This window comes from Nematolebias whitei, chromosome 6 (assembly GCF_014905685.2).
Source record: "Nematolebias whitei isolate Nwh7 chromosome 6, NemWhi1, whole genome shotgun sequence".
In the NCBI taxonomy this organism is placed as follows: Eukaryota; Metazoa; Chordata; class Actinopteri; order Cyprinodontiformes; family Rivulidae; genus Nematolebias; species Nematolebias whitei.
In genome coordinates, this window is record NC_056503.1 from 31,964,129 (window position 1) to 31,976,486 (window position 12,358).

Below are 12,358 nucleotides of genomic sequence, written 5' to 3' on the forward strand. Positions count from 1 at the left end.
TATGATATGGTATATGATATGGTATGATATGATATATGATATGGTATGGTATGCTATGATATGGTATGGTATGATATATGATATGGTATGGTACAGTACATATGGTTCCGAGCACATTTTTCCCCAGAATTGTTTTGAGCTCTTGAGTTCTAGTTAAAGGAACAAATCTTAGAATGTTGCAGACATTATATTCCTATATTTTTCAACATTAACAAATTAATTATAACTTTAATTAATCATTGAAACGAAATTACTATTCTAGTCTGACTTTCTAAAGAGTGAGGTTACTTAGGGTTGCAAAATGACTAACCATTGTATCCTAAGAGATAAATGTTCATGTCACATTTAAAACAGCAATGGTGAAAACAAAAACATTTTCTTGTTTATTGAAACTTACTTGCATTCTCCGGGTACCGTACAGAAACCGTGGGCCTGATGACATCCCTGCTTGCAGACCGCTGTGAAAAAAACACACATGAAAATAAAACTATAGTGACTAGAAAACAGCTTCTACAGCTCTTGTTTTAACCCTTCTTGTTTCTGCAGATTAAACGGGGAACAAAAAACAATTTCTCATACACTTGACGGTAATGAAGTGTATAAAGACGACTACAAAGAACAAAACTTCGATGAAACCTTGTATCACTAAATGCCGAGCATTCCTTGAAGCACAGTGCATTCCACTGGCAAAAAACATCCCGCCCTTTTGACTTGGGTCAAGTCATTCACATACACGAACCCATAACTTTAATCTCCCTAGTCATCTTGATGAGGGACCTGCAGGGGGTAACAAAGTGACTTATGGGAGTAATCATTCTAACTTCCTGCCTCGCTGAGGTCCAATCAGCGGCATGCTGAGGAGGAAGCTAGACGGAGTGGGATGGGCAGGGCGGCAGGATGTCCTCAAACTATCTGTGTGTCCTTCAGGGATCCCCTGGTTTTCACCCGGGTTTCCTCTGTTCACTTTTACTGTTTCCAAAGCAGACAGTCCTGACAGCTCACAGATTGTCCCGCTGATGAGTCAAACTAAATAACGTCCCACACCCTCTCTGCTGAAACGTAATAATTCTCTGTAGCTGGAGCAGATAAGTGCAGTCATTATTCTTTTTTATTCATAAGGCTGGGCTTCTCTTTGTCAAAATATTTCTTAAGGTCTTAAACTTGGTAATTAAGTAATGTTTTTTTTTACATAGACTATTTTAAACAGGAAATAAGATCTGTTTATTTTGACAGACTTTTATGCACAATTAAAGGGCTTCCAAGGTCAAAATAAAAGAGGAAAACGTTGACATCCTCATGGAAAACACTTAGGAAACCACGGAAAAATCATTTAAAAGGAAACTCCATTCAAGGGCAAGAAAACAAGAAAATGGAAAAAAGAAAAGCATTGTTCAGCCTGTTGACTCAAGACTCAGGTCATTCAAGGAAAACCTTTTCAGGGATGAAAAACGTTCATTTTAATTTGTAATTTTGAAATATTTAATTCATAATATTAAACAGAAAACAACCTATTATTAGACATAAAATATAAATGAAAGGTGACCAAAAACTTTAGTTTAACAGTGCTGAACAGTTCTATTTTATTTTAGGTTAATGTCCCAATTTTATTTTAGTTCATGTCTTGGACTTTATTACAGTTTTTCTTTACAATTTGTATTTTTGTTGGATGTAACTGGGACCCTGTGTACATAGTTTTGTTCCACCTCATGTACCACATGTGATGTGAATGACAATAAAGAAACTTGAATCCTTGAATCTAATAATAGGCCATATCTGTTGCCAATCAGATGATAATTTATACTTTTGCCTTTATGTTTGTACTCTTTTAGCCTTTGCATCAATGGAGATTAATTATATTGTTTTTAGGACATGGGGATAGGGAGAGGTGTTCAAGGAATGTCCAGCTAGGAGGAGACCCCTGGGAAGACCCAGGACATGCTGGAGAGACTATGTCTCTCAGCTGAACTAGGAATGTGTTGGAAAGAAATGTCTGGGCCTCCCAGCTCAACGATCCAACTCTGGAATAAGCTAAAGATAGATGGTTGGATAAGGTGCAATGATAAGGTGGAATACATCTCAACAAACAATAGGTTACAGTTACTATATTCTTAAACTTGTGTAAATGCTGTGTTACCTTCTTTACACTCTGGACCCATCCAGCCCTCCATGCAGACCTTGGAGCCACTCAGGTCACAGCTGAAGTGACCGAAAAAGTCGTCTCTGGCCCGGCAGAACTTGTTGCAGAAAGGACCGTAATAATTTGAGTCGCACCGGAAGCGAAGCCGGTACTCCAGGGTGAGAATACGTCCGTGGTGACGATACGCCTGCCACTGTTCACCCGGGTTCAACATGGAGGAGAGAAGGGCTCGATCGATCAGCTGACCTGAAACAGGACAGAGAACGGGAAAAAAATGTTACTCCACCAGGCTTTAAAGCTACATTTTTATCACCCACATAATTTCCTGATGCATGCTTAATAATACAAGTAGAAAAGTCTAAAAAAGCTAAGTCAGGTCCTCTGGACAAATAATCCATCCAGAGGACCTGACTTAACACAATTGTGTAAATGTCTGTGTTTATGTGTGTTCATTTCATTTAGGGGTGGCTGTAGCTGAGTGGTTAGAGCAGTCGTCCTCCAATGCAAGAGTTGGGGGTTCGATTCCACCAGCAGTCACATGCCAAAGTGTCCCTGGGTAAGACACTGAAACCCTCACTGCCTCCGATGTGTGTCCCATCAGTGTATGAATGTGATAAAGCTCTGATTATTCTTTGTATAGATCTAGTAGAGAGCTGTATGAATGGGTAAATGAGGCAGATTGTAGTGTAAAACGCTTTGTGTATCTTGATTAGATAGAAAGGTGCTATACTGTATAAGTCCATTTACCATTTAACAGATTTAATAAGAGCTTTGTTTTAAACTTTGGCATGCAAGTCAGTGCATGATATGTCTTTGTTTAATGCTAGTTTCATTCTGTAAACTGAATAGTATTATTTAACAAATGTTTTATGTCTGCTCTTCTATCAAAGTAAAAGGATATAACTGTAGTATGTCAGTTTGGACAAAATTATTTGTAATTCCAGACCGCAGAATAAGAAACACACTTTGCCATGAACACAAGTTTACTGAGGACATAGTATCCTCACTCAACACCATCGTGTGAAAACTTGCACAGTGCGGATATTATAGTGAAAAAAAAAAACAATTTCTGTAGCATGAATGCCACTGACTGGACAAACGAGTTGACCTTAGGGGGTCTGTGGGGCCTGCTGTAATGAGAACCAACCAGAACAGCAAAAAGGGCCACACGAGCCCCTGGGCACTGCTGGGGCAGGGGCTGCAGCTCCTGACCCCTGGAAGGGATTTCCCAGGAGCGTTTTTATTCTCCGACTCAGACCAGTTCTAATCCTCATAGAGGCTGCATTAACACTCAACAGTGACAAGAACGTGTGTGTATACATCTGTGAGTTCAAACTGAAGGTGCATATTTAATAGATGTTGAGGAGATGTAGAATAGGAAGCCTTGTTGGAGGGAAGTCAGTGCTACAGAGTGGGAGAGTTTTAAGTCTTTTTGTGCATGCATGCCTGCCTCTGTGTGACAGCCAGAGGCAAACAGAGCCAAAGAGGAAGGGAAGCAGCTATTAACAGACACACATAACAAACTGCCTGATGAAGAGATGAGATCACTGCGGTTTGACACAAAGGAATGAAAACATAGTCACAAATGGACTGGTTGGAGTGTGTGTGTGCCAGTGTGTGTATGCGTTTGTGTGCATGCGTGTTTTAAAGTAAAAAAAGGACAGAAAACAAAGTGGACGCCAAGCAAACTTTCAGCTCAGCCCTTTCCTGATTTCTCTCCACAGCCTGCAGTCAAATCTGAGGGTCCATTTTTCCAAACACTCATCAATCAGGTGCAGTGCATTGTGGGTGTTTTATTGTTTTATAAACCTGGCATGTAAAAGAGTTAACATTTCTCCGTTAAAAAAAGAGGAAGCCCAGCATGGAAGGTGTATGACAATCTGTTTTCTGCGTAACGTTTTTTGATAAAAAAAAAAAAAAAAAGGAAGCAGCACGAGGTGTAAAAACTGCTGAAATCAAACTCCACGTAAATCTAATTAGAGCTCATCGAGACTGTGCATGTCAAATTTATAAAATAAAATCTGTGCGATGTGTTAGTGCTCATAGTACAGGATGGTGTTGATTCTCAGCTACTACCACACCAAACTGTAGCTCAATATCTTTGAAACTGGCTGTGTTGTAGCCATTTTTTGTGCTTGCGAGAGTCTCTTTGCTGCGGCAATCATTTTGAATCAGACTGACTCCAAATAATCAGTTGTAGGTAGGCTTGTCGTGATATGGGGGCCGAGATGGTGTAGAGGCAGGGCAGCCGGCTTGGGACCCGAAAGTCCCAGATTTGATCCCTGGTAACTGCATACCTCGTGGTGTCTCTGTGCAGCACATCCTATCCCCAAAATGCCCCCCGGGTGCCCTCAATAGCTGCCCACTGCACCACCTGGTGGTGGATGGGTTAAATGCAGAGACTAATTTTGCCATTGTATGGAAACATACAGTGATGACAATGTGATGACATTATTATTATTATTATTATTAAACAATAAATCAATTAATAGCATGATAAATGAAAATTATCTACCTCATTTTCATTTATCAACTTTATCGTTTCTTTGTCTCTCTATTTCTACAGGACACTGGTTGACAAAAGGCTCAACTCCAGTGCTCTTCACTGTCCCCTCCCTTTCTCTTTAAAATCTGTTTTAACCATTCAAAATCATGTTTTTGGATCGTTAAAAGCAGCTAAACTGAGAAGCTAAGCTAACAGGCCAACCTCGGGAAAAAACCTCCGTCTTGTCAAAGCTCCAAAATTCACAGTTGAAACCCGTGCCTTCGTGTAAAAAGTTGTTTTTCTCTGCAAAAAGAAGCTGAGAAGTTGTTTACTGATGTTTTATTAAAAGCTTTGTGTGACAAGTGCTACACTAAAGAGCTCAAACTCTGTCTGCCATTTTGAGAACAGAAAAACAGGAATGAGAGACAGCCCATGTCACGTCAAGGGGCCTCCCTCTCATTTTTCTTAAAGAGACACGCTGCTCGCTCCCTCACTATCCATCCTTCAGTTCAAACAGTCTTATACTGCCATCCAATGGTCAAAAAAGGTACTACACACAAAAATTAACCAACATTTCTTTTTAAATTCGACAATAATTACTAATTATTGTCACATTTCAAACAATATTAATGTTTATTGCAATAATTTCTGAGACAATTAATCGTCCAGCAAAATGTGTTATTGTGACAGGCCTAGTTGTAGGTGAATGTCCAGTAATTAAATTCTGAAAGTTTCATTAAAATCAGTCCAGTGGTTCATGGAATAATTTGCTGACAGATGAACACATGAAGACACACAGACACAGGTGGACAATTTTTTTTTCATTTACCTTTTATTTATGCAGGTAGTCTCATTGAGCTACGAGGACTCATTATCAAGAGAGACCTGTTTAGGGAGCAGATGGGGGTTAAGGACCTTGCTCATGGGCCCAGAGTGGGGCGAATGAGGGTGGGGGCAGGTGTGGGTGCTTCACCTACCTCACCCACATTTTTGATGTTGTCGGTACCGGGGCTTGAACCGGCAATCTTCTGATCACATGCCCAACTTCTCTAGCCTCTGCGCCACCACTCCCCAATGATCATGAAACTTTATCAAGACTGAATCTGCTGGTATTGAAAATATTTGTCTCTTGCTGCCTGGATCGAGCTGTGAAGCTTCTTGAAAGTAACTAAAATAAAAAAACACAGCAGGAGAAAAAAACAAAACACCTACTTTGTCTTTTTATTCCTTATCACCTCTCTACAAATCAATAAACCTCAGGAAACCAATAGATCAGCCTGGTAGTGTTGTTGTCTCCCCTGTATTTGATAAATGATGATAATTACCACCACTGTGTTCTTTTCAGGTTTTATTCTCACAAGGATGATGCTCTAACTTTAAATGTGTGCGCTGAATTTTAAAGGAGCTGCTCCACATTAAAGTTCTTCTAATATTGAATTCTACTTTCTCCACTGTCTCTGCAACACGAGCTGTCTGCTGGTGTGCTCCCCATCTGTATCAAACCCAGCATCGAAACAGACGGCCAACACAGCAGAAAGTTAGCACCAAAAATGACCCCAAAAATGTCTGAAAACACAAAAGAACAAAGCAGAAAATTGACTAATTTCAGCCATTTTTCAAAAAATGTCACACTTCCTGAACTTGAAAGCATTCTGAGGGGAACTTTTGACCGCTCACAGAAATAATTGGTTTTGTCTTTAAGAGTAGGAGCTTGTTTTATTGTTAAGCACACACACGGAGGAAGATCTTTGTGTGATGAGTGCCATGTCTGTGGTTTAAAACTCTGTAACTGGTAGCAGTATGAGCCTGCGGAAAATCAGTTCAGAGGTTCTCAGTAAGAGGAAAAACTTTTTTTACAAGGTTTGATGCTCTAAGATGTTTTAAATGTATTTGGGAAGTAAAACAAGTACCACAAAATATACAAGCAGCCAAATACTTTGTAACTGAGCAAAATATAAATACAAATAATCTGGTTATCCTTTACTTTTGCAACTTTTAAGAGAATGATACAAGAACGTCAGATATTTATTAGTCGTTACGAATTTGATGAGGACAACATTGGGACAAAACATGGGAAAGTTTCTTCCCATCACTGTGATTGAAAAAAAAAGCTAAATCAAGTTGGTTTCAATTTCCAACAACTCTTAAGCCGTTTTGAACATACATAAACAAAAACTCATCCTTTTTCTTTCGAGAATAACACAGATGTACCTTTGATAGATGAATGTTCCCTCTATGTTGGGGGTGAGTCTTTGCCTCAAGCAGAGTTCAAGTATCTGGTAGTTTTGCTCAAGAGTCATGGCAAAGCAGAGCGGGAGATAAGATTGACGAATTGGGGACTTGATTGCAATAATGAGGGTGTTGGTCTGTTCTGTCGTGGTGAAGAAGAAGCTGAGCCAAAAGGCAAAACTAATGATTTGATTCCAGGACATCCTTGTAAAAGAGATTAATAATCTCAATGGATTTCTTTCTGGTAAAATAAAGGTTTAATAAATTTAACGGATGATCTCCACTCACTGTCCACTTTATTAGGTCCATCTGTTCATTTGTTTCTTAAAACAAATGGCAAATCAACCAGTCACATGGCAGCAACTCTGCATTAAAGCATCTAGTGGTAAAGAGGAGGACGACGATCAGAACAGGGAAGACAAGGGGATTTAGGTGACTTGATTGTTGGCGGCAGATGGGTTGGTTTGTATTTTTGAAACTGCTCATCTATTAGGATTTCTTAACACAACCGTCTTTAAGGCACCAAAGTTCATGCTCAATAATCCAGGTAAAAATCCAACAATGTTCAGTCAGGTCATCTGGACCGTTTCTTTTTTTACTGAGACATTTCATCCTTCATCCAAAGGACTTCTTTAATCTGAGGAGTCAGCCACCAAATAAACTGATTCCTAAAAACAGCATACTTCATAATGGAAGGTTGATTGAAGAAGTCCTTTGGATGAAGGAAGAAACGTCTCCGTAAAAAAAAGAAATCGTTCAGATGACCTGACTGAACATTGCTGAACTGTCTTTAAGGTTTACAGGAAATGGTCAGAAAAATGGAAAATATTCAGTAAGCGATAAGTGTGAACGATAATGTCTTGTTGATGTCGGAAGTCAAAGGAGAATGGGAAGACTGGTTTTAGATGATAGAAAGGCAACAGTAGATCAAATAACCACTCATTTCAAACAAGGTCTACAGAAAACTATCTCATTGTAAAACACATCCATCCTGAAAGCAGATGAGCTACAGCAGCAGAAGACAGCACCAAGTGCCACTCATGTCAGCTAAGAACAGGAAACTGAGGCTACAAGGCTACAGGCTCACTAAAACTTGGACAGTAAGCGATTCCTCAGTTCCTTCATCTTACATTCACCGTTGCTCAGTCCTCTAGCAGCTTGTTGATGTTATAAACAATCTTATATTTGATTCTTGTCAGCTTGTTAGTCACTTTTCTTTAATGATTTTTTTAATCTGATGTTAGTGTTACACACAGTTGTGTGAAATGTGCTTTATAACAAAGTTTGATTAGATAAAGCATTGCTGTGTTTGACCAGTCTCAACTCACTGGACTTCAATCACCTCCACAGTTGATAGTTGATGGATGGATGGATGGGTGGGTGGATGGATGGATGGATGGAGCCTCAGTTGTATTTGAGTAAGTAATGATAAAAGAGCAGTATTTTCATAAGCTGCCATTATTTAAACTGAATACAAACTATTGACCAACTATCTCTGTTCACTTTAAACGTACAGTAGTCCCTCGATACTTCGCAGTTCGACTTTAGCAGACTCCCTCTTTCACAGGTTTTCAACGTAAGATTGCACACAACACGATTGGCTGATTGATGGAAGGTGACCAACCCTAGCATTGTGCTGAGGTGCGGACTGGCCATCGGGAGTACCGGGACATTTCCCGGTGGCCTGGCCCACTCAGTGATTGCAGAGGGCCCCCCTCCTTTCTCTTTCTGAGGTTGTCATAGCAGAGCAGACACACAACAGGTAGGTGCAAAACCTATTGTTTGTCTCCACTCTGCTGTGACAGACAGCCTCAGAAAAAGAAAGGAGGGGGCGGGGTGGGGTTTGTCTTTCCCCATTCCTACTGCTCAGGTAGCTTCAGTGAGGCGGATACCTGAGTTAGCGGCACAGATTGTTTATTTAAAAGAATCAAGCGCAACCCAAACCGCAACCCAAACCAAACCTTTGGTCGAGTCCAAAGTAGGCCAGGCCACCGGAAAATGTCCCAGTGCTCCTGATGGTCAGTTCGATTGGCTCAGTAACCGTAGCATCAATCTGTCTGCTCTCTTTCTCTGCGCTCTTAGAGCGTTTAGAGATTTTAGAACATTAAGAACATTGCAAGAGTGTGGGAAGGGTTTATAAAGCCTTAAAATATATATAAATACTAAAATAATTATAACGTTCCTACTTTGCGGATTTTTACCTATCGTAGGGGTGTCTGGAACATAACCCCCGCGATAAGTGAGAGACTACTGTACAACTAATGATGCATTGTATTTGTGCATAAGCAGTTTAAGATAAACCTGCCTGACTTCTTGTTTTTCTTCATCACATTTTAGTGGAGAAATCATGTTTCCTACATGTAAGAATAAAGGTAAAGAAATAACACCATGCAAAACCTAAGACCAAACGGTTAAAACTAGGATAACACTTTAATCAAAACCAGATTGGGTCCCTTCACATTTACATTAAAACTACATTTTGTTTAAAGCAATCTCAGTGAAGGTCAGACGGTCGGTGCTCAAAGGAAATCATATTTTCTCAGAGTTTTCGAAGACTGTTTCAGAGGATACAGTTGAGCTCAGTAATCCTCTCTGATTGACAGGGAGGCCCGATAAGTCCGTTCAGACTGCTGTAGGACACCTGTGTTTGGGCTGGGCTAAGCTGCAGGTCTGCTCCTTGGCTTTAGCCTCAATGCTAGGAGTAGTCAGGAGCTCAGGTGGAAATGGAAGATAATGTAAACATGATGTAAGTACAGAGCTGGAGGGCAGAAGGAAGGACAGATGATGAAGGTAAGACAAAAAGAACAAGAAACTCATTTTTTAAATTATTTGTCATTGCTCAGATCGGAGTTCATTCTCTCCACTGACAGAGAGGAAGATGATGGTGAGATAAAAAGGAGGATTGCGGCTTGAAAAAAGGGAGAAGGCACAGGAACATCTGTCTGTCTTTATGTTACGCTTTTAATAGCAAGCAGCTCAGGATTCCTGTCAAGGAGCTTTCGCAGATTATGAGAGGAGCAAACAAGGAGACGAGCAGGAAATTAAAGGGTCTAGATAAAAGACCCACTAAACTTATACGATCAGAAACATTCAAACACGAAGAACATTTTCACATTGCTTCATCATGTGGAGCCACACTTTCTGGTAAACAAGCTCTTATGTTGTTTGAGTTAGGAAAACATTTCTTGTCGAAAACTAAACTTAGAAACGGCGGTTTTCTTCCCAAAATGGAGGGAATACGCATCATAGAGGAAAATGTTTTCACTTTTTTTCCACACAATGAACAATAAAGAAAAAATAAAGATGCCGTTTTAAAATGTCTAACTATATTTTAAATCTAGTGTTAAGTTTGTGAACTCAGAGGAAATACGAGTTCATGAAAGGTGGAATTTCATCACAAAGCAGCAAAACTACTTTAAAAATCAGAAAATAACAAGGTATAGGTCTGTAAACATAATCTCTGATATGAAAAGATGATTGACACCCTCTGATCTAGCTGCAGCTTAACGTATGTGATGCATCAGAACTAAACTATTAATTACTGGTAATGGTCATTTAAAAGGCAGATAAAATTAGACAAATGTTTTACATCTTAGACGAGCAAAAAACAAAACAGAGATAAACTGGTTCATTAAAACAGAAAGCTTTGCTAAAGTTTCTAATGTGAGGAAAATACAATTCTCATAGTCAATTATAATGACTCGTTTTTGAGTGTACTGTACAGACAGACAAATAATTAAATAAACTAATAAAATAAAAATCAGCTTTACCTGGTTCTGATGTGTCATTGTCGTAGTCAAAAGCCTCCAACACCAGAGAGAATGATTTCTGTGGGGAAACACAGTGTTTAATTTAGTATCACACATTTTGGATACAGGTTTTATTAATATACTTAATTTGTTTTACAATCAACTTAGTAGACAAACCTGCAGGGAGAGTCCTAATCTACTGTGGTTGTGGTGATCCCTGAAACATTCAGGGCGATACATGATTGAAAGTTAAATTACAGGCTGTGATTTGACCTTCACATTTAGATGTGCTTTACTTCATAAAGCCTGTATCCTGGTTGTAAAGAGTTTATAATTGTAGTGGTGTTGACATTTAACAAACTCCCAGCTGTATCAGGTAACCTCTAAGTGTCTAAATTACTATAGGTTTCTGGATGTTTGTTCACGGTATCTGATAACCAACATTCTTTCCTTTTTTGTGTTTCCAGTGCACAAACAAGGCCAAATGAAGTCATACAGAAATGATTCTTTCAGGTGGTTCCTTCACGGTAAAATGGTTCCTGGTTCTAATCTTTGACTGAAGTCATTCTGTGTGGACTTTACCTGTCCAGGTGTTGTTGTTTTTTTCCAAATGCGTACTGTAGTTTTTATCTCAAGTAAAAAAATGGATGGATGGAGATGAGTGTTTATCTGGACTGGAACTGAACGGGGAATGCAAGTAAACCTTAATGTTTTTGGTGCAAGATATTTAAGTGTGTTAAACTGTGTACAAGAACAAAGGTGATTCTCGTGAGTGAAGGGAGCCATTTTATCCATCACCAGGTGCAATGGCAGAGCCAGGGGGTGGACAAACATTTGAGGAAACTATACTTTTAAGCAACACAAAAACTAGAAACCATAGATTAGGGATACACAGTATTGGATATTTGGCCGATATCCGATATGTTAAAACTTATTTGGCCGATAGTCAATACCACTATTTTATATACTTTCCTTTGTCAGAACATAGCCCTCTTATTTAGGCTTATTTGCTACAAAAATTGTGTAACAGCTGTAAGAGCTGGTGACATATATTCAGTAACAGCCATATGATATGCATAGCACTTTAACTTATATTAAATGGAAAGTGTTAAATGCTATTTATTAGCATTAGTCACCTGCGATGCTGTCTCACTTGTGGAGGCTTGTTCCAGGTTCCTAGCTGCAGTGTGGGATCCTCTGCACTTTTGTGCATGAAGGACAGCCTTTTTAAGTTAAAAGTTTTTGTCTATCCATTGTTCCGTAAGACTAATCATGCTAACGGGGCTAACACGACGTCCAGATGTCTGTGATAAAACTCACCCAGCAAGTCGTGCTATCGACTGTTAGCTTCTCAATGGCGTCGGAAATGACGGCTTGTAACTCGGGTAATGTTATGTTGGAAAAATATCTCAGACTGGGGACGATGTAGTGAGGCTCAACGTAGTCCAAAAATTTTCAGAATCTGACATTCTCACCAACAACAACAAAAAAAAACCTTCTACACCACTGACATTTTGAATTTTCCTCTCAGCCATGAGATCAGTGCACGTGATGTCATCACATTGTGCTGGCGCTACAGGCATACTTGTCACTGGGTTGTCATACAAAAACAGCGTCTTTTATATTGGTGTTATTTTGATAGAATGGCTGATGTCCGATATTGAACTTTAACGCTAATATTGGCCGATACAATGCTGATAATATTGTGCATCCCCTACCATAGATTCCTCAAATGTTCGAGGTGGCTGGCTTTCATGT

The 12,358-nt window shown here is 39.5% G+C and overlaps 1 protein-coding gene across 1 annotated transcript in view; it reads right to left on the reverse strand.

Moving 5' to 3' along the window:
- The window catches only part of LOC119410882 (protein jagged-1), a 77,683-nt gene that overhangs the window by 21,799 nt on the left and 43,526 nt on the right, over positions 1–12,358 (reverse strand). Inside the window, exons 3-5 of the mRNA XM_037677804.1 lie at positions 10,622–10,679; positions 2,135–2,383; positions 398–458 (exon numbers count right to left, since the gene is read on the reverse strand). Of these exons, the coding sequence (XP_037533732.1) occupies positions 398–458; positions 2,135–2,383; positions 10,622–10,679 (368 nt within the window). The remainder of the gene's footprint in view (positions 1–397; positions 459–2,134; positions 2,384–10,621; positions 10,680–12,358) is intronic.